Below are 23,581 nucleotides of genomic sequence, written 5' to 3'. Positions count from 1 at the left end.
CTATGTGTTTCGAAAATATTTCAGTTTCTTTTGCCAGTTCCCACATTCTCCTTTGATCCTCAGCATACTTCAATTGCTGCAAACTGAGTTCAAAATGCAAAAGTGGTTTGTACTCTGCCAACACAGAACAGCAGGAAAGGAGTGGGGTATGAACATTGCCTTTTGCTGTAAATTAAGGCAAGAGCAAACTGCTTCAGCCTCTCCTCACTTGTCTATTCTTTCTCGTTAACATAGAATAATAGACTTGGAAGAGGATCCTACAAGAACAAGCCCTACGAGGAGCGGCTGAAAGAGCTGGGCATGTTTAGCCTGCAGAAGAGAAGGCTGAGAGGAGACATGATGAGGGCCATGGATCAAGATGTAAGGGGAAGTCATAGGGAGGAGGGAGCAAGCTTGTTTTCTGCTGCCCTGGAGACTAGGATGCAATGAAACAATGGCTTCAAACTACAGGAAAGGAGATTCCACCTGAACATTAGGAAGAACTTCCTAACTGTGCGAGCTGTTCAGCAGTGGAACTCTCTGCCCTGGAGTGTGGTGGAGGCTTTTAAGCAGAAGCTGGATGGCCATCTGTCAGGGGTGCTTTGAATGCGATTTCCTGCTTCTTGGCAGGGGGTTGGACTGGATGGCCCATGAGGTCTCTTCCAACTCTATGATTCTATGACCCAGGTGCCATCCAGTTTAACTCCATTCTGCCATGCACAACCCAAGCCCTCCTGACAGATGGCCACCCAGCCTCTGCGTAAAAACCTCTTCTAGACAAGAAGACTCTGCCATACTCCAAGGTAGAATATTCCACTGTTCACAGCTCTTACTATCTGGATCAGTGGTTCTCAGCCTGTGGGTTCCCAGATGTTTTGGCCTACAACTCCCAGACATCCTAACAGCTGGTAAACAGGCTGGGATTTCTGGGAGCTATAGGCCAAATCACCTGGGGACCCACAGGTCGAGAACCACTGATCTGGATGTTTTTCCTAATATTTAGTTCTAACCTTAGTTTCTAATAACTTTTGCCATTTCCATCACACACTTGACCACATGATCTGGCTTTCACCTGTAAAATGCTGGAGGGTATGAAAATGTGGCCCTCCAGATGTGGGGCAGGTTAATCCAGGGTTATTATTCCATGCTGTAACTGTGTAGGATACAGTGTGTACTTCCTGAACCCTAGGGCCATGTGTCTAGATGTCCAGCCTGTTGCCTTGTCCATGTGTCAAGTCCCAGGAACACCCTTTTTCTTGCACTTCATTCTAGGCTCAGCAGACACAATAGGCAACGGTGAAGCACTTGCATGGAGCTCCATGACCGCTAAGGAGCAGTGGCAGTGACATGGCAGTGACCCATCTCTTTCCCTACACTTTCCAGACAGCCATGATCCCACTTCTCCTGATGCCAGAAAGCTCCACTATGCAGCTCCTTAGATTCAAAGAGAAAACCATCTGGAGCCAGAAACTTTTTGCAGCCCAACACATCTGTATCAGGTTCCTCAGATGCAGATAAAAATGCCACATCTATATAGGGCAGGCTACGCAGGGGTTCCTGCTGAATCCGGGGTCAAGTTTCTAAGTGGCCCAGCTTGTCTCCTTGTTGCTCCATCAACTTGTCTGCATGTTATTGCTTCTGCTTCTTTATAGTTTGCTGCAAGGCCTGGCCATTACCTGTTGAATCTGCTCAAATCATAATGACATAGAGCGGATAGTGGGCCAAGAGAAAATGGACGTGATCCAGCTGTCCACGTGGCTGCAAAGTCTCAGGATACCCCAGGGTTCTTTGCAGACTGCCATATCTTCCAAATTTGCTTTAAGTGGAGCAAAGCTAAGGGTGAAAAATTCAGAATACTTACTGGGAGTCACCTTGCGTCATGTAGACTGCCAGCACTTGATTTGAGGTGAGTCCAGATTTTCCTTTTCATGTAGACTGCTGGGATTTGCAGTCCACCAAAAAGCCAGAGAGCTGTACTTTCCCCAGAACCTGTTGATCAAATTTCTCTGCATAGCCCTGTCTCAAAAATAAAGGTGTATTACTGGGGGAAATGGAGAAGAGAGCAAACAAAATTATTCTTTATTTTTTTTTAAAAAACACACATTTCTAGGTATTCCAGATCTTAGATTTGGGCAAGAACATAGGGGGAAAATCTGAGACCGTGAGTACAGTCTTGAAAAGTCTTGAAATATCTTAAAGCCTGAAATCCTGTCACATTTTGAAGCTAAGCAGGCTCAGCCCTGGTAAGTATTTGGATGGGAGACTGCCAGCAAATCCCAGGTGCTGCATACTTTATTTCAGAAGCAGGAACTGGCAAATGCAACTCTGCGCACTCTTTGCCTAAGAAAAACCTTTGCAATTCATGGGATTCCTATAAATCTAGGAGCAACTTGAAGGCACATACATGCACATTTCATTGTACAGTAGAGTCTCACTTATCCAACACTCACTTATCCAACGTTCTGGATTATCCAACGCATTTTTGTAGTCAATGTTTTCAATATATCATGATATTTTGGTGCTAAATTCGTAAATACAGTCATTACTACATAGCATTAATGTGTAATGAACTACTTTTTCTGTCAAATTTGTTGTATAACATGATGTTTTGGTGCTTAATTTGTAAAATCATAACCTATTTTGATGTTTAATAGGCTTTTTCTTAATATCTCCTTATTATCCAACATATTCACTTATCCAACATTCTGCCCGCCCGTTTATGTTGGATAAGTGAGACTCTACTGTATGTATGTATCTATATATATATGCATACATACATCTAACTGTGTGCTGCTTACTGCATACACAGACCAATACAGGCCTGTGAGGTTCCTGACCTGGCAATAAGATAGTATCTCAGAGCAACATATCATAAAATCAGTTTTGGCTAATTTGATTGATGGAAGACAATAAAAAATAATTGACACTGGCTAGAAACCATTTCAGACAGTTTGGCAAGTCAACGCAAGACAGTTAGCATTAGCTAAAGCCTTTTACAACTATGTAAAACCATAACACATGTGCACATTTGGGTAGAATCAAGTAGGCTCCAAAAGCTTTAATGAAAAGTCGTATTTTTCCTTGGGATCAGAATGAAATCGGAGTTGGTGCCAACTGGGATCTAAGGGCAGCATGTTTCATAGCTAAGAGGGGTGAGATTGGGGCTCAAAGGAAGGACTGAAGCATTTTAAGGCTTCCTAATTTGAAAGAAGGAAAAAGATACATGAGTTGTAGTGGTAGGTGGAAATGTCCAGGATTCACTTACCTAGGTCTAGGGACAAATGATCTCTCTAGCTTTCCTCTGAGGCTGAGAGAGTGCCACTTGCCCAAAGTCTCACAATATATTTACATGGCTGAGTGGAGATGTCACCCTGAGTCTTCCAGGATCCACGTCCAACACTCAAACTTCTACTCCATGTATTCCTTGCACATGTGTATCCCACTCATATTTACATTTCCTAAGGAGACGGAACCCTCCATCTCTGCAAAATTCTCATTCAGTTTTCTTCTGCAAGTGGTGCTCTTTACAAGTTACTATCCTCATCTCAGTTTCCCTTTCATTTTATTTTATCTCCTCCAAAAGACCACATGCGCACAAAGATCAACCTACGAAAGCCAATGGCATAAAATGCCTTCGAAAAATGCTCGCACAACCAAAGTTGTGCATAATAATTGTGGCACCAAACACAAATAAAAATAAAGCCCTTCCCAATTTCTCAAACCTCTTAAAACTCTGGCTGAACTGATTTGATTCTGCTGCAATGGCTTTCATGTTAGTTTATTGTTCTGCTGTTGTTTGTAATTCCACTCTTTCTTTTTATTAGAAGGATTCATATCCCATCGTCCAGAAACAGTTCAGAGGTAAGTTTTAAAGGCAAGTTGTTGGCCACTCCAGGAGTTGTTAATTGGGAAAAAATAAAATCCCAGCACCTACAGTACAAGATGTATATTTCTATTAACTATAAAGGCACCCTTGAAGTAAAATATTTATACAATAGAGTTTCACTTATCCAAGCTAAACGGGCCGGCAGAAGCTTGGATAAACGAATATCTTGGATAATAAGGAGGGATTAAGGAAAAGCCTATTAAACATCAAATTAGGTTATGATTTTACAAATTAAGCACTAAAACTTCATGTTATATAACAAATTTGACAGAAAAAGTAGTTCAATACACAGTAATGTTATGTAGTAATTACGAATTTAGCACCAAAATATCATGATATATTAAAAACATTGACTACAAAAATGGCTTGGATTATCCAGAGGTTTGGATAAGCGAGGCTTGGATAAGTGAGACTCTACTGTATGTATAACTATGTAGGTTTTTTAATGTAAGCTCTCAATTTTAATGTAAGTTTTTAATTTTAAAACGTGATATAAATTGTTTTGATGTATATGTTTATGTTGTAAGCTGCCCTGAGTCCCCTGAGGGGTGAGAAGGGCGGGGTAGAAATGATGTAATAAAAGGGCTCAGGCTGTGACGCAGGCTGGAGAGCAGCTGCAATGAATCACTGCAATGAATCACTCTGACCAGGAGGTCATGAGTTCGAGGCCGCTCGGAGCCTATGTTTGTTTGTCTTTGTTCTATGTTAAAAGGCATTGAATGTTTGCCTATATGTGTAATGTGATTCGCCCTGAATCCCCTTCGGGGTGAGAAGGGTGGAATATAAATGCTGTAAATAAATAAATAAATAATAAAAATAAATAAAATGTTACATTGAGCGACTGATTTTACCCCCACTTGACTCTTTAGTAACTTCATAGAATCACAGAGATTGAAGGGAATCCCAAAGTCCACCCAGTCCAGGAATTCACCATCAAAGCACTCCTGACAGATGGCCATTTGGTCTCTGCTTAAAAACCTCCTGTGGAAACATCACTTTCAGAAGTGCATATTCCATTGCCGAACAGCTCTTACCATCAGGAAGTTCATCCTAAAGTTAAAGTGGAATATCTTTCCATGGAGTTTGAATCCACTGCTCTGTTGTGTCTCTAGAGCATCAGAAAACAAGCTTACACCATCCTCAATGTGACACCCTTTAAAATATTGAAACATGGTTATCGTAAGTTTACAAATACATGCCAAAGTGGTGGAAGTTTTGTCTCCATGGCTGAGCCCAGAGGAGGAAACTGCTGTTTTTGGTGCGGGTGGCAACAAAAAAGGGCCCATCTGGCGCCCCTCTCCTGGCTCCAGACAGACAAAAGGAATTCCGTTCAGGATGGGCCAGGACACAAAAGGGGCCGAGAGAGGCCAGGGAGGCAGGTGTGCGGACAACAGAAGGGAGGAAAGGCAGAGAGAGAGAGAGAATCCCATGAGTAATGACTGGGAAAAAGTGGGAAAGACACACTTTACGTTAGGGATAATAGAATCATAGTTGGAAGGGACTGTTGAAGTGGGAATGATTGTATATAGAGTTGTTTAAATGTAATTGATTTATAGTGATGCAATGTGAGCTGGAGATTGCATCATGCTGTCTGCTGTCCACTATGCGAGTGTGTAAAGAGTTAACTGTGTATTGCATCAGACAGCAGAGGTGGTTATAAATAGCTCCCTGTGTTATCTGTTTTCTTCCCTCTGCCCTCTGCTCTCTGCCTCTCTGCACTCTGTCTGTATATATCGTCTTGAGAGTTATCCGTTTGTTAGTAAATCTTTTGTAGATAGCCAAACAGGCTTCAGCCTCTTTATTGGTGCCAGTGATTCTTCGTTGATCTTCCGCTGCATGTGTGTTTTATCCAAACCGCGTGCTCCGACAGGGACCCCAAGGGTCATCCAGTCCAACCCCATTCAAAGCACTCCCAACAGATAATTGCCTACATACATTCAATGGAATGCCATTGGCAATTCTGTGCTACGTGAGTCTACATTGGTCCAAAGAGATTCAACGATGGGCTCAAAGCCAACCTTAAAAACTGTGGCATAGACACTGAGAACTGGGAAGCCCTGGTCCTTGAGCACCCTATTTGGAGGTCAGCTGTGACCAGCAGTGCTGCGGAGTTCGAAGAGGCATGAACGGAGGGCTTAAGGGAGAAACGTGCCAAGAGGAAGGAGTGTCAAGCTAACCCCGACCGGGACCACCTTCCACCTGGAAACCGATGTCCTCACTGCGGGAGAATATGCGGGTCAAGAATAGGTCTCTTCAGCTACCTAAGAACCCACCCCCAACACACCAAGGATGGAAGACAATCGTCCTCAAGCTACGAGGGATCGCCTAAGTAAGTAAAGTAAGTAACACTGGTCCAGAGCAGACATGATCTGTACTGGACGCATATGCACCTTGTCAAACCTACTGCGGTGCCACATTGGCATCCACATGATCCAGCTTGGCCAAGGCCATACTGGTCCTATTGGACCACCTCCTCACCTTCTGTGCTGCTGTTGCCACTCTCAGGTAGCCATCCATAAGTGCTCCTTACCATCATGGATGCCTCATTGTGATATCAACAGAGACATCCATTCAATGAGTGACTTTCAAGAAATCACACACTCTCAGCCTCAGAGGTGAACCTATCACAGTGCTTTCTTGGCCAGATCTGTTCAGAAGAGATTTGCTTCCCTTTGTCTGAAACAGAACGTTATGTGCCCAAGGCCACCCAGTGGGTTTCCATGGCTGAACAGGGATTGGAACTCTGGTTTTCAGAACCAGAATCCTATGCTCAAGCCACTATATCATACTGTATTTATACTATGTTTTTATAATGGGTAAAATCCTTTGTGGTAGTTACGAAGATTTAATATGCATACATTTGTAACTGCTTATTCAAAATCCCTACATTGCCTCTAGGCAGTAGGAAAAGAGCAAAACCCTATTCATAGAATCATAGAATAATAGAGTTGGAAGAGACCATAAGGGCCATTTAGTCCACCTTGTGAAGGTTTGTAAAAGAGGCACCATGATGTGGTGAGTTCACTGGAAAGGGCATGTGTCGACAGCTGATTGGCTGAGTCAGCCAGGAGCCAGAATTCCGATTGGCTGCTGTCTCTGATGCTGAGACAAATGGTTTTAACTGCCACTTTCACCTCGGAGAGTGAAGAAAGCGCTGACTGAAAATGGTCAGGAAGGAAATGGCTGCCATATTCTCCAAAGCATTATTATTTATAAGCCAAATGAGGCATATTTAAAGACTGTTTAAAGCAGGGGTCCCCAAACTTTTTAAACAGGGGGCCAGTTCATGGTCTCTCAAACTGTTGGAGGGCCGGACTATAGTTTTTTAAAAAACTATGAACAAATTCATATGCACACTGCACATATCTTATTTTGAAGTAAAAAAACAAAATGGGAACAAACACAGCCTCAATGTTAATCATCATCATCATCATCATCATCATCATCATCAAAATAATAAAGGGGGTTGGAAGAGACCCCTTGGGCCATTTAGTTCAACCCCTTCTGCCTTTGTGCACCAAAAGCACAAACAAAGCACCCCTGACAGATGGCCACTTAGCCTCAATGTGTTGATGATAATAATAATAATAATAATAATAATAATAATAATAATAATAATAAATCACAGAGTCCTAAACGCTTGGGAAGCATTCGACTTGTGATTTTGTGATTCGAAATCCAGCATATAGATCTCATTTCTTGTGTTATACTATGTCTAAACTAAAGTAAAGATACTGTTACTTGTTATACAAGCCTGAATGACACTTTATTATACTGCAGGGTTTATGTTGATTCAGAAACTGTGGTAAAGCTTCTATTTATTTATATCTACAACCCCCAGCACAACTCCCTGTCATGCAGGAAAAGCACAACCAAAGTATCCCTGATAGATGGCCATCCAACCTCTGTTTAAAAGTTTCCAAGGCAGAGAGTTCCACTGTTGAACAACTCATAGAATCAGGAAGTTCTTCCTAATGTTCAGATGGAATCTCCTTTCCTGTCATTTGAACCCATTGCTCCAAGTTCTAGTTTCCAGGGCAGCAGAGAACAAGCCGGTTCCCTCTTCCTTATGACACCCTTTCACATATTTATAAATGACTGTCATGTCTCCTCTCAACCTTCTCTTCTACAGGCTAAACATGCCCAGCTCTTTAGGATGCTCCTCATAGGGATTCATGGTCTTCAGATCTTTGATCATTTTAGTCGCCCTCTTCCTCTGAACACCTTCCAGTTTGTCAGGATCTCTTTTGAATTGTGGTGCCCAGAACGGGACACAGTATTCCAGGTGCTTCCAAAGCAGAATATAGAGGCACCATGACTTTCCTTGATTTATACACTAGACTCCTTTTGATGCAGCCCAAAATCCCATTGGCTTTTAAGCTGCTGCATCACACTGTTGTCTCATGTTCAACTTGTTGTCCACAAAGACCCTAAGATCTTTCTCACATCTTGAGATGGACAAACTCAGTCAAGCAAGGCAGAAATGCCTTGAGTCTGCAAGACCTGACCAGGGCTGTTGAGGACAAGGTCACTTGGAGGTCTTGCATTTGTAGATAGATTCACCTTAAGCCAAAGACAACTTAAATAGTCGTTAACAACAAAGTCCGTAATGATTATACAGGATTGTGCTAAATACGAATACTCGGATACGGCACGCCATGCAGTCATGCCGGCCACATGACCTTGGAGGTGTCTATGGACAACGCCGGCTCTTCGGCTTAGAAATGGAGATGAGCACCAACCCCCAGAGTCGGTCACGACTGGACTTAACATCAGGGGAAAACCACAAAAATGCTGGACCATTCTAACAACTATCATGTCAGACTACACAGAGAAGCCATTGAAATCCACAAGCATGTGGACAACTTCAACAGAAAGGAAGAAACCATGAAAATGAACAAAATCTGGCTACCAGTATTAAAAACCTCAAAAATCAGAACAGTAAATAAAAAAGCAATACTCTGAAAACAGAGGATTTCCAGACATGAATCAACCAAGGGCAGTTAACGACTCTAAACAAAGGATGCCCCAGAGGCAGGAAGAAGACAGCAGATAAGCTTTTCAATGCTAATTAAAGTGATTAACTACACACATTCACACTGACCTCTCTCACCCTAGACTTTCCACAGATATATATTAACCTCTTTGCTTAGTTTTCTCCATACCTCACAACCTCTGAGGATGCCTGCCATAGATGTGGGCGAAACGTCAGGAGAGAATGCTTCTGGAACATGGCCACACAGCCCGAAAGACATACAACAACCCTTTACCTTTTACCTTACTTGGATCTGTGGATGGACACCAAAATCCATGGGGGTTCAGATTCCATTATATACAATTACTTGGTAAAATGTCAAAATCAACATTTGCTTTTCTGGATTTTTCTTTTGAGTGGGATATATTTTAAAGCCATGGATGGCTGAATCCGTGGATATGGAGGGCTGGATGTATCTTGTTTATATAGATAATCTGATATGTTTATGCCCCCAAGTGGAGACAGAGTGAAAAAGGCCTTTGCTTGATGCAGATGATGATTATAATAATAATATTTTTATTACTTCTCTCTCCTTACGGAAAAACAACATCAGGAGTGAAAGAGGTAACATGATAAAAAGAAACGCAATAGGCTTCGTGTATGTGTTTATGTTATGGTCTTTGTTTTGAAATTTGCTTTGGATAACAATTTGACAAAAAGACATTACACAGCAAGCTTGGGACATAGTATAGTGAATCCTGTTGATAAATGTAAAGAGTCAAGCTAATCATTGCAATCAAGTCTTGACTAATGATCCAACACTTATGTAAATCCCAGCAATTAAATGGGTCTACATTGATCAAGATTTGCAATGGGATTTCAGCCATGATCATTTTATTAATTGAAATATGTATATGTTTTTTTCTATCAAAATGTCTGTGAGACACAGAAGGAAATCCTCCGGTCACACTTTTGGGATGGCGCCTGGTTGTGCATTTTGCCAGGGATTGTGCTTTCTCCAGAGCCATACAGGGGAAGGGATATACATTCAAGGATAATAAATAACACCATATTCTCCAAGATTTCATGGGTGAAAATGGGAACATATGTGGCTAATGGAAGAATACACAAGTGAGAAGAGGCTCCAGCATTTTGCTTTTGCCTGTTTATTAGAAATGACAAGTTTTTTTGCTTCTGTTCTCCTGTCTTTCCCTTTCTAAGGCCCCGTTTGCACTGGCATATATTTTTTGTGTGTCAGGAGAGACTTGAGAAACTGCAAGTCGCTTCTGGTGTGAGAGAATTGGCTGTCTGCAAGGACGTTGCCCAGGGGACTTTGCCTGGATGTTTTGATGTTTTACCATCTTTGTGGGAGGCTTCTCTCATGTCCCCGCATGGGAAGCTGGAGCTGACAGAGGGAGCTCACCCTGCTCTCTCTAGATTTGAACCGCTGACCTGTCTGTCAGCAGTCCTACTGGCACAAGGGTGTATATAATGCAGTTCCATAATGCAGTTTAACTACATTAAACTGGATTATATGGCAGTGTAGGCTCATACAATGCATGTTAAATCGCATTGTGAAACCACATTATATGGCAGTGTACATTGCAGGGGGTAGATTAATTGGGTCCAAACTACTTTTGTACTTTGTTTGCTCCAACTGAAGTAGGCTGAGGACAGAAGAGGAAGTGAGAGCAGGAGAGAAAAACTAGGATGTTTTAAAAGCAGCTGAAAAAATGGAAAGCAGAGGATTAATCATGACCCTCCTTGCCCAATTGGGATGGTTGGAAGTTATGCAGTACTTCTCATTTCATATTTTCCAACAGATGAAAACCTGAAATGTGTGGTTAAGATGGCAAAGGTTATTAGCGAGAAAGATGATAACAAGTCAGGAAAAGATAAAGCCCTTTGTGCTGAGTTTGTTGCAATCAAATAGCTTTGCAGTTTTGTCAGTTTGCAGGAAGAGAAGTGTGCTGAGAACAAAGGAAGGATTAGAAGGGGATGGAAAAACTGGGACATTTTAAAAGCAACTGAAATAGGATTCATTGCAACTGTTCACGCCAAATCAACACAGTTGGACAGTATGCAGTATTCTTGTTTTGATGCCTCCAAAACAGTAGCTACACCCCTGAACTCAACAGATTTGTTTTTTAAGCAGAGCCCGCCTCATTGTCCTATTTTCTTTTAAGAACTAGCACTGGCCTTCCTTTTCCAGACCCAAGTGTTATTTTATTCTGACAATTAACAAAATAAACACAAGCCCTGCTTTAGTCTGTTTGTGATTATGTGCTTTGACATTTCTCACTCCTTTGCTCTGCGTATTGGCTCTTGGCTAACTTCCCTCCTGCCGAGTGGAAGGGACACGGTGGCTCAAAATGCCTTCCAGAGGCTCCTTTCAGTGGTAGCTTCTGGCTCCATGCAGGGAGCCAAGAAGGAGAACTTTAGAGAATCTCCCGCTGGCCATCCAGGGCGCCAATGTGTCAGGAATCCGGCCCTGGAGAACCTCCCTTGTGTGGAAAGCTTCCATCCCACCCGCAGCGTCGGTGTCATCTCCGCTGTAAAGGAACGGTCACAAAGTTGAAAGAAGGTTGACCAAAGAGCCTCTGCCTCAAATCTTCAGGAGCCACAACATCTGTCTTCACTTCCCTCAGGGGGTAGGACGGCCCTAGAGAACTGCCCACAAAACTATATGCTTTCCACCCGCAAAAAAGCTTTAGCTGAGATACTATGTTTCTAGTTTTGTTTCCTGTAGAAGTAGTCATAGTTGTGTTATCGAAAATTGTACCCCAAAAATATGTACCCCATGGCTCAGTTGGGACATGCAGTGAGCACTCACTGACTTTCCCCTTAATTTTAAACTAACCTTCAATGAACTTCTCCTTGCAATGTTGTTCGTTAGGGAATAGCCATACGTTTAGCATAATCTCTTGACAATACTCTGGAAAAGTCACAAGTCATAATGGGTCTCTTGGAAGAGCTACAAAGGTTATCACAATATCTGATTTTGTCCTGGGAATGTTTCCTCCTTTATAGTGTTGTACCAGACCCCCTCCCATGTGGGCTCCATTGCATATGCCAACACCCTGAGCACCTTGTGTTTACTGGATGGACACCCATTGTATTAACTAGAGCTATCGAAACCCATTTCAGCCCATTATCTCTTGCTCTACTGCATTTTTCCTCCTGCTCGTGCCCCTCTCCTTGGCAGAACAATAAATTGATATAAGTCTTCAAAATATTCCAATAATAGTTTATTAAATTTTTCACCATGACTGGAGTCAACAAGCAATGATGATGGATGGAGCCCCAGACCAACCAGAGAGCAGATCCTAACTAGTACGTAAGTAAGTAAGTAAGTAAGTAAAACTTTATTTATATACTGTCCTCTCTCCCCGAAGGGACTCAGGGCAGTTTTGGACCTATCAGAAGCCAGCACGGTAGTCTTGCATAGCCATCAAAGTACTATAAATATTTCTGTTTATTTGCATTGAATTATGTCAGTGTTTGGGAGCACAGACTCTGCTGACATTCTCTTTGGCCGAGGAGAACAAAAACCTCTGATTTTGCCTTCAATCCGCCTGTGTCTTTGGGAGCTAGGCATTCCGGGTCCCGAACCTGCGATTTTAGCAGAGCTGAAATCACACAACAGTTGTTGTTAAATGCCTTTGACTTATGGCATCTCTATTAATGAGAGACCTTAAAACCACTCTATCTTCAACAACCTTGTTCAGGTTGTGAAAACTCAGATCATAGAATCATAGAGTTGGAAGAGACCTCATGGGCCATCCAGTCCAACTCTCTGCCAAGAAGCAGATCCATAGCTTTCTTGAGTCTATCCATCAGGAATTTCTATTCTACTTTATCAAGCATTAATGTATTTTCTAGTAAGTCCTGTCTTCTCATGATATGTCCAAAGTATGTCAGCCTCAGTTGAGTCATCTTGGCTTCTAGGGAGAGTTCATCTTTGATTTGCTCTTGTTCTTTTTGTGTACCTTTAAGTCATTTCCAAACTATAGTGACCTTTCAGCAAGCTTATCACAGAATTGTCTTGGCAATATTTGTTCACAGAAGAGTGTTTTCATTGCCTTCCTGTGAGGCTAGGAAGAGTGTGAGTTGGTTTCAGGTTGAGAAGGGATTCAGACCCTGGTCTCCAGAGTTGTAGTCTAGCCATCGAAACACTACATCATGTTGGGTAGTTCTAGCAGTTCATGTTATCTGTACAATTTTTCTCCAGTATCACATCTCAAATGAATTGATTTTCTTCCTATCTGTTTTCTTCACTGTCCAGCGTTCACAACCAGATATAGAAATTAGAAATATGATGCCATGTACCATCCTAACTTTAGCAGACCAAATGAAGAGGCCAAGGTTGTAATGGTAGCTAGCCAGTGCGGATGATTTAAAGCAGGGTAGGCAATAGCATTGAGTCCATTGCAGACCACTGTTCTGCCTCTGGGAACTTCCAGGAACAATTTGTAAAAATGCCAAAAAGTGTAGGGTGGATTTATTGAATTATTAAATAGTAATTTTGCCATAAATCAAACAAACTGCAGGAAATCTTCAGAACTAGCCAAAGTCTTGAAAAAGAGGACTTTATGGGACTAAAAATCACCTAAGAAAAAATTGGAATATAAAATATTATTGTGTGTCTCTGCCTTCAAGTCTCTTGCTGACTTACAGAGACCACATTAATTTTTTAGGGCTTTCTTAAGGAAAGGAAGACCTTCAGACTTGTTGGGGTCTAATAAAATATTCCTGTTGGTGGTCTATGGCAGGGAAGAATATGATTACCAATGTGTTGGTAGGGACAAGCATAAGGCTACTATCTGTCTTCCCTAGGAGCCAAGGGTCATTTCCCCCTCTTCTCCAGCCCGATTTTCCTATTCAATACCTTTAGAAATTTCCTGGTAGAAATATTAGCCACTACTCTACATCAGCTACATAAGTAATACAATTAACCCTTTTTATCCACATATATTACGCCGCAGTGGCACAATGGGTTAAAACCTTGTGTCGGCTGAACTGCTGACCTTAAGATTGGGATACTGACCTGAAGGTTGCTGGTTCGAATCCACGAGATGGGGTGAGCTCCCATCTTTCAGCTCTAGTTTGCGGGGACATGAGAGAAGTCTCCCAGCTAACACATCCCAGCATCCCCTGGGCAATGTCTCTGTAATTGGCCAATTCTCTCACAACAGAAGTGACTTGCCGCATGTTCTCAAGTCGCTTCTGATATGGTAAAAAAATCCACATATGCAAAATCCATGGGTTCCACCATTCATGACTTGAAAATACCTCCCACCTCAAAAAAAATAAATAAAATTCAAAAGCAAACCTTGATTATATAAGGGACACCATTTGACTACACTATTGTATATACAGTAGAGTCTCACTTATCCTAGACTCACTTATCCAAGGTTCTGGATTATCTAAGGCATTTTTGTAGTCAATGTTTTCAATATATCATGATATTTTGGTGCTAAATTCATAAATACAGTAATTACAACATAACATTACTGCGTATTGAATTACTTCTTCTGTCAAATTTGTTGTCTAACGTGATGTTTTGGTGCTTAATTTGTCGAAATCATAACATAATTTGATGTTTAATAGGCTTTTCCTTGATCCCTCCTTATTATCCAAGATATTCTTTTGTCTTTTGTCTTTTGTTGTGTTTTATATTGCTATTGTTTTTATTCGGGCTTGGCCCCATATAAGCCGCCCTGAGTCCCCTTTGGGGAGATAGAGGTGGGGTATAAAAATAAAGTTGTTGTTGTTGTTGTTGTTGTTGTTGTTGTTGTTATTATTATTATTATTATTATTATTATTATTATTATTATTATTATTATATTTGCTTATCCAAGGTTCTGCTGGCCCGTTTAGCTTGGATAAGTGAAACTCTACTGTATTTAGACTTGAGAATTATGAATTTTGATATCCTGGAATCAAACCCCAGTGGATCCCAAGGGCTCAGTGTACTGAATTGAGAGTAGTCATTAAATCTACATTGTAGATTTAATGCAGTTCAACACCACTTTCATCATTTATTGCTTACTGAAAAAGAAAAGGCAGTGTTTTGCAAACTCTAGGCATAGACCTGCTTGAAATGTTGCAGTCCTTACACTTTGAATTGCTAGAACCAAATGTTCAATTTTCTTGTTTCATTTCTGCTTTGCCATCACAAGGAGAAGAAATGTGAAGTTTCAATGGTAAGCGGAAGTCCCCACTCTCCTGATCAAGACTCAAGGCCTTCATTGGCTCTTGGATCTGAAAATAAAGGGAATCGTCAAAGCAGAGATGGTCAGGCGGCTGGGCGAGAAATGGCAATTTCAGAAGCAGCCCGGTAAGAAAGCCTCCCAAAAGTGACATGAGGAAGGAGACCCCGAGGCCTGCGGCCTGGAAGAGTGCTTGCTGAGAGGCACTCCTGGCCAGGTTCTCTCCAACCGAGGTTGCCTCCATGGTGATGTTCCTTAATGGTGGGGCACGTGGAGGGAAGACTTGGTAAAGCTGATGCCCGTAGGCTTCATCCGGCACTAACAAGATGGCTATGATTCCACCCACGGCACCAATGAGCCCCGGTAAGCCATGGAGGTTGTGAATGCCACACTGGTCCTGTATCCGAACTTTGGTGGCCAAGAACGGTGTCATGTATTTGAAACCAAGGATGCAGACCAAGGAGGAAATGATACCTAGGATGAATGCTCCAGCTGGAGTAATAGCCATATTGGCCACTGCCCCTATGGCCACTCCTCCGGCCAAGGTGGCATTCTGCAAATGAGCCACATTCAGCTTGCCTTCCTTTTCCAGCAGACTGGACGTTGCAAAAGAAATCACAGCACTGGCGCTGAGAGTAATCCATGTATGCAGCACAGCCCTATGCTGGGCATCGCCTGGTTGGACAAGGACAGCAACAAAACTGGGCCAGAACACCCAAAGAAACACAGTTCCTACCAAGGACAGAAGATCTGAGATGTAAGAAGGGGTCTCTTTTGGGTGCCCCAATCTCAGCCCTGGGCGGTAGAGAGCAATGGAGGCACCCAACCCAAAATAGCAAGCAAAGACATGAAGTGTGATGGTTCCTCCTACATCCACAGCTTGCAAGTAGCTCACTGTCACCCATTCACAGGCTACGTAAAGCGGGATTTCACAAAGGCTCATGAGAAGAAGCTGGATGGAGCTCGTTCGGCCCAAAATGGCTCCGGCAGAGATGAGGACAGTCACAGCTGCAAATTCAGCCGTGAGGATATTGTAAAGGCCGAGGCGAATCTTCCCATTCTGGGAGTGATGTACAAATCCTTGTATGACCAGGGCCCACTGGGTGGAGAAGTTGGCCAAGAGGAAGTTGTTGGCCACAGCACTGAATCCGTAGCCCTTCATGAAAGCCAGCAGCAAGCCCAGACCAACCAGCAGCATCAACTGGATGTCCTGGAAGAGCGAGAAGATGGCGTAGAGCTGGTTGGCAGCATGGTCAACATGGGAAGGCTGGGCAGCAGCATCGGTGTGCTCATCATAGGTCACAAACAGGAGGAAGACCAAGAGCAGAGAAGTCTGGAAGAGGAAGAGCAAGAAGGGCAACCGGCAGCGAAGACTGGTGGAGAACACCCTGGACATTTTCCACCAAGGTCCACAAAGAGGATCTGCATCAAGAAGACAACCAAGGAGAAGGAAATCAACAAAGCAAATTAGTAGGCTAATAAAACTCAACCTAGGGACAAGTCGAACACTTCCTTCTGACATCTATTGGGCTTAGTGTCTTTCCTGCTCTTGTTGTTGTCGTTAGCATGACAATACTCTGCTGTTTTCTTCATTCAGGACTCAAGGAGGCATACAACAGATTTTTAAAAAGTATTGTCAGCCTCCCCATGCGTTAGGGTTATGGGCATAGGACCTCTGAAAATGGAAAAAACCATTAATTAAAAATGCTATTGGTTTTAATCTGAGAAAACATGGGCCCGGGCTGTGGCGCAGGCTGGTGAGCAGCCAGCTGCAGCCAGCTGCAACAAATCACTCTGACCAAGAGGTCATGAGTTCGAGGCCAGCTCGGAGCCTGCGTTTGTTTCTGTCTTTGGTCTATGTTAAGGCATTGAATATTTGCCTTATATGTGTGCAATGTGATCTTCCCTGAGTCTCCTTCGGGGTGCGAAGGGCAGAATATAAATACTGTAAATAATAAATAAATAAATAATCTCTTTAGAAATATCGATGTTCTCTAGCACATTTATGGTTGACTCCCATTTGAAGCTGACCACAGAATCACTCCAGAGCAGGCATGGGCAAACTTGGGCCCTCCAGGTGTTTTGGACTCCAACTCCCACAATTCCTAACAGCCTACCGGCTGTTAGGAATTGTGGGAGTTGAAGTCCAAAACACCTGGAGGGCCCAAGTTTGCTCATGCCTGCTCTAGAGTTCTTTCTACAATGCAATGCAATACACTTCAATATAGTTTAACCGCATTCAGAAACTGCATTATATGGCAGTGTAGATGGGACCCAAGTCCCCTGGCATGACTGTTATGATTGACATCTGGTGGAAATTAACATAAACTCATCCAGGGATTCCTAGAGAGAACGTTTTAAACCAATCTGAATATTCACATCTACAAAAACCAGATCCCAAATGTGAAGGGCTGGAAGTAGTCATAAATCCAAAATGCAGAAGTTAAAAAGTTGAAAGCATTCAAACACAAACACAAACACATTCATTCACACACACAAAACAGTAGCACAACAAATAATGCAGAGAAAATCCAGCACAATAGACAAGGTCCATCCTGTCAAAACAATGAATCCTCGAAGGGCTGTCGAAACAAAAAAGTCTTTACAGAGAGAGGGCAGGGAGTGTGCCATTCTCCGCTCTCTTGGAAGGGAGTTGTTGAATAGAAGTTGGCAATGGGCTGCTGAAGCGTTTCTTGCTCAAGAACTGGGTGGAGTCCCAAGCTTTTCCAAAGGTTTGCCAAGGGAAAGGCCGAGCATTTACTTGTAATTCCTCTTTGGTAGGAATATACAACATTTGCAAAATTCTTCCTATTCAGGAGGAATGGGACTTGAGGTTAAAACAATTGCAGGGGGAAAAATACAAACACTGGGACTTACTAGACCAATGATGGGCAAGCTTTTGTGCTTGGTGTGTCAAAATTCACCAAAAAACCTAGCATGACTTGGGTGGTGTGTCACTTTGAGAAAAAAAACCATAATTTCGCAATATGTATAGTTTAAATAACAAAAATGTATAATTGTAATATATAACTGTATTTAATAAATCAAAAACTATTTAATACCATTATTTCCATGTACAACAATCGATGGTACCTCTTGCAGTTTCCACGCTGATTTCTCTCTATTCTAGTTTCAATGTAGTCATGAATAATGAATAATAATAATATAATAATATAATAGTAATAATATAATAATATACTACAATAATAGAATAATAACAGAATGATATAATAATCTCTCTCTCTCTCTCTCTCTCTCTCTCTCTCTCTCTCTCTATATATATATATATATATATATATATATATATATATATAAATGTAATGTGCATAATTCCCATGGAGTAAACAACAAAACCATTGGACCAAATCATACCAAATTTGGCCACAAAAGACATAGTCATCCAATCAATCTGCATGCGGCAGCGTGTCAGCAAAAATGGCTTGGCATGTCAGTGCTGACACGCATGTCATAGGTTGACCATCACTGTACTAGACTTAGCTCGTATTCACAGTTTTTTCAGTCTCTCTTAGGTTGCATCACCACTGTGGAATTTTTAAAGGTTTTTTTTTTTTGCTTGATATTTATTTATTTTAATTCATTCAAATATACATACATTGCAAGTGTTTGTTTGCATACAGTGCAATACTTTCATCTATTAATCTTTCATAACCATTTCTCAGACAATATATTTTCAATAAGGGGTCACAGTCTTCTATTTGAATAGTACATATAAAGATATTATAAGTTCCCAATTAATATCCATTTCCTCCTTGCCTTCAATCTATTAGCTTCCTCTATGTACATTTTAAAATTAATTTTACATTGAGATATTGGATCATTGGTTGCCATTCATTAACAAAGTTCTCTAAAGGTTCTCCTCTTAAGTGTACTGTTATTTTGTCCATTAGCAGCAACTCTGTAATATATTGTTTCAGTTCTGCTAAGGGAGGTACCTCTGAGGTTTTCCAATATCTAGCACAATGATGGGCAACCTTTTGCACTTGGTGTGTCAAAATTCACCAAAAAACCTAGCATGACTTGGATGGTGTGTCACTTCGAGAAAAAAACCCATAATTTCACAATATATATAGTTTAAATAACAAAAATATATAATTGTAATATATAACTGTATTTAATAAATCAAAAACTATTTACTACCATTATTTCCATGTACAACAATCTAGGGTACCTCTTGCCATTTCCATGCTGATTTCTCTCTATTGTAGTTTTAATGTAGTCAAGAATAATGAATAATATAATAATAATAAAATAGTAATAATATAATAATATACTACAATAATAATAGAATAATAATAGAATGATTTTATATATTTGTGTGTGTGTGTGTGTAATGTGCATAATTCCCATGGAGTAAACAACAAAACCACTGGACCAAATCACACCAAATTTGGCCACAAAAGACATAGTCATCCAATCAATCTGCATGCGGTAGCGTGTCAGCAAAAATGGCTAGGCGTGTCAGTGCTGACACGCGTGTCATAGGTTGGTCATCACTGATCTAGCATATACTATCCGAGCTGCCAGTGTTACGTAAAACAAAATTCTTCCGTATTTCCTTTCCAATTCTTCTTCAGGTATGTTCAAAAGGTACATTTATGGTGTCATTTTAAAAATTGTATTTAATATCTTTTCTAGATGTACATGAATCTGTTTCCAGTAGTTGTTTACTTTGTTGCATGACCACCACTGTGGAATTTAATGCAGTTCGGAGCTATTAGAATCATAGAATCATAGAATAGTAGAGTTGGAAGAGACCTCAAGGGCCATCTAGTCCAACCCCCCGCTAAGAAGCAGGAAATCGCATTCAAAGCACCCCCGACAGATGGCCATCCAGCCTCTGCTTAAAAGCTTCCAAAGAAGGTGCCTCCACCACATTCCGGGGGAGAGAGTTCCACTGCCGAACAGCCCTCACAGTGAGGAAGTTCTTCCTGATGTTCAGGTGGAATCTCCTTTCCTGTAGTTTGAAGCCATTGTTCCGTGTCCTAGTCTGCAGGGCAGCAGAAAATAAGCTTGCTCCCTCCTCCCTATGACTTCCCCTCACATATTTGTACATGGCTATCATGTCTCCTCTCAGCCTTCTCTTCTGCAGGCTAAACATGCCCAGCTCTTTAAGCCTCTCCTCATAGGGCTTGTTCTCCAGACCCTTAATCATTTTAGTTGCCCTCCTCTGGACGCTTTCCAGCTTGTCAGCATCTCCCTTCATCTGCGGTGCCCAAAACTGGACACAGTATTCCAGGTGTGGTCTGACCAAGGCAGAATAGAGGGGGAGCATGACTTCCCTGGATCTAGACGTTATTCCCCTATTGATGCAGGCCAAAATCCCATTGGCTTTTTTAGCTGCCGCATCACATTGTAGGCTCATGTTTAACTTGTTGTCCACGAGGACACCAAGATCTTTTTCGCACACACTGCTGTCAAGCCAGGCGTCCCCCATTCTGTATCTTTGATTTCCATTTTTTCTGCCGAAGTGAAGTATTTTGCATTTGTCCCTGTTGAACTTCATTTTGTTAGTTTCGGCCCATCTCTCTAGTCTGTCAAGATCGTTTTGAATTCTGCTCCTGTCTTCTGGAGTGTTAGCTATCCCTCCGAGTTTGGTGTCATCTGCAAACTTGATGATCGTGCCTTCTAACCCTTCGTCTAAGTCGTTAATAAAGATGTTGAACAGAACCGGGCCCAGGACGGAGCCCTGCGGCACTCCACTTGTCACTTCTTTCCATGATGAAGACGACGCATTGGTGAGCACCCTTTGGGTTCGTTCGCTTAGCCAATTACAGATCCACCTAACCGTAGTTTTGTCTAGCCCACATTTTATTAGTTTGTTTGCCAGAAGGTCGTGGGGGACTTTGTCGAAGGCCTTACTGAAATCTAGATATGCTATTGGAATCAAGGGACTTGTAGTTTTGCAAGGTCTTTCTCTTTCTCTGTCAAAAACTGCTGGTGCTTTATCAAATAACAACTCCTAGAATTTCATAGTATTGAGCCATGGAAGTTAAATTGTTTACCTGCATTAATTCCACAATGCCTGTTTTTGCACTTTGAGCTCAGTTTGCAGCAATGGAGGTAAGCTGAGCACAAAGGAGAAGTGTGTGAGAGAAACTGGAACATTTTAAAAGTAGGATTACAGACAAAGAGGACTGTTTCTCCCAAATGAGTTGGAAGGTATGCTTGTCCTAAAATAGATCCACAAATCTCCCACCAACGGTTGTCCTTACAACGCCCTTACCTTTTTCCAGCAAAGGGGAAGCATGGATTGAACTTGGAACGTCAACAGATTCAGACTTCGGTTGAATGCCTGTTGCTCACTTTAGGGCCTTTTATAAACTTCCCATCAGGTATAACAGGTTTTGGCTGGCCCAGTGCCCATCCTTGGAGAATCCTCCAGAGCCAGATTGTCTCCGGAATGCACTTCAAGAACATCGGTTCCACTTAAACATCAGTATTTTGAAGGAATGAATGTCATTTCAGGCCCTAATTGAGATGGAGGGCTCTCCAGCATAAAGAGATATAATTCCCTAGGCTAAATCTCCAGTATGTCAAGAAGCCAGTCAACATACTGCCTCTCCCACTAATAATCAGGAAAACAAACACAAGATCAGTCCTTGAGAGTACATCTACACTGTAAATTAATGCAGTTTTGACACCACTTTAACTGTCATGGCTTAATGCAATCGAATTACAGGAGATTCATTTTACAAGCTTTTTAGCCTTCTCTGCCAAAAGTGTTGGTGCCTCAACAATTTAGAGCTCCCATAATTTCAGGACATTAAGCCACAGCAGTTAAAATTTATTTACTTTTTTATTTACAGTATTTATATTCCGCCTTTCTCACCCCAAAGGGGACTCAGGGCGGATCACAATGTACATATACATGGCAAACATTCAGTGCTATTAGACATACGACATATTTAGACAATTTTAACATTCCAACTTCTGATTTCATGAGTATATGCTCAGTTCCAGCCACAGGGGGAGCTGCCACTTCACCGTCCATTTATGACACCTAGTCCTTGATGGAGTACTTTCTCATTCTTCCGCACTCTGCTGGAAGTTTTTTTATGATGTTAGTCAAATTCGCCTTTCCGCATAAAGCAGTACCTAAACTGATGTGGGCCGGGCTGTGGTGCAGGCTGTTGAGCAACCAGCTGCAGCCAGCTGCAATGAATCACTCTGACCAGGAGGTCATGAGTTCGAGGCCAGCTCGGAGCCCCGTGTTTGTCTTGTCTTTGTTCTATGTTAAGGCATTGAATGTTTGCCTTATATGTGTAATGTGATCCGCCCTGAGTCCCCTTCGGGGTGAGAAGGGCGGAATATAAATACTGTAAATAAATAAATAATAAACTTCCTACTCAAAAGCTGCAACTGTCTTTTGGGCTGCATAGGTCAACAGCAAGCTAGATTATTAGTGGTTGGGAGCGTACTCTGACCCAGGCTGGCTTTGAACTCATGACTTCTTGATCAGTAGTGATTTCTTGCAGATGGCTACTAACCAGCTGCACCACAGCCTGATACATGGCATCAAGCTGCATTCATTCTACAGTGTAGAAGCACCCAAAGCTTCTTTCTACGTTTAACTACAAAGGACCCCCGGTGGCGTAGTGGGTTAAAGCTTTGTGACTTGAAGGTTGGGTTGCTGACCTGAAGGCTGCCGGGTTTGAATCCAACCCGGGGAGAGCGTGGATGAGCTCCCTCTATCAGCTCCAGCTCCATGCGGAGACATGAGAAAAGCCTCCCACAAGGATGGTAAAAAACATCAAAACATCCCCTGGGCAACATCCATGCAGACGGCCAATTTTCTCACACTAGAAGCGAGTTGCAGCTTCTCAAGTCGCTCCTGACACACACAAAAAGTTTAATTACATAGCAGAAGCACTAAGAAACCCTGCTAGTAAATGACAAAGCTTTATAACAGAATACCAGCAAAAGTGTCCCCATGTACATTGGGCTTTATCGATGCATTCCTTAGTTGGTGTCCCAATGCACATTGGTTATTTTCTGCACCTTTACATAGTAATGTACCAGCAGCCTCTTACTGGATATGGACATTATGGAATTGTCCAGTTCATAGAATCATAGAATCATAGAAGAATAGAGTTGGAAGAGACCTCATGGGCCATCCAGTCCAACCCCCTGCAAGAAGCAGGAAATTGCATTCAAAGCACCCCTGACAGATGGCCATCCAGCCTCTGCTTAAAAGCCTCCAAAGAAGGAGCCTCCACCACGGCCTGGGGGAGAGAGTTCCACTGCCGAACAGCCCTCACAGTCAGGAAGTTCTTCCTGATTTCAGGTGGAATCTCCTTTCCTGTAGTTTGAAGCCATTGTTCCGTGTCCTAGTCTGCAGGGCAGCAGAAAACAAGCTTGCTCCCTCCTCCCTATGACTTCCCCTCACATATTTGTACATGGCTATCATGTCTCCTCTCAGCCTTCTCTTCTGCAGGCTAAACATGCCCAGCTCTTTAAGCCTCTCCTCATAGGGTTTGTTCTCCAGACCTTTGGTCATTTTAGTTGCCC

At 42.1% G+C, this 23,581-nt stretch overlaps 1 protein-coding gene across 1 annotated transcript; it reads right to left on the bottom strand.

Annotated features, from left to right (window-relative positions):
* Positions 1-12,071: 12,071 nt before the first annotated feature.
* On the bottom strand, positions 12,072-22,550 carry LOC100563017 (ammonium transporter Rh type A-like). The gene is made up of 2 exons (XM_062979070.1): positions 21,297-22,550; positions 12,072-16,474 (listed from the first exon to the last, which is right to left on the bottom strand). Exon 2 carries the CDS (start codon positions 16,446-16,448, stop codon positions 14,985-14,987), a length of 1,464 nt encoding a protein of 487 aa, XP_062835140.1. The 5' UTR covers positions 16,449-16,474; positions 21,297-22,550; the 3' UTR covers positions 12,072-14,984.
* Positions 22,551-23,581: the final 1,031 nt, after the last annotated feature.

The sequence above is a fragment of the Anolis carolinensis genome, chromosome 4 (genome assembly GCF_035594765.1).
Source record: "Anolis carolinensis isolate JA03-04 chromosome 4, rAnoCar3.1.pri, whole genome shotgun sequence".
Classification (NCBI taxonomy): domain Eukaryota; kingdom Metazoa; phylum Chordata; class Lepidosauria; order Squamata; family Dactyloidae; genus Anolis; species Anolis carolinensis.
Note: the sequence above shows the minus strand (reverse complement) of the source record. Positions and strands in the feature narration are given on the sequence as shown.

Excerpts from the sequence above, each read along its gene's own strand:
- LOC100563017 (XM_062979070.1), bottom strand. The coding sequence starts at position 16,448 with ATGTCCAGGGTGTTCTCCACCAGTCTTCGCTGCCGGTTGCCCTTCTTG.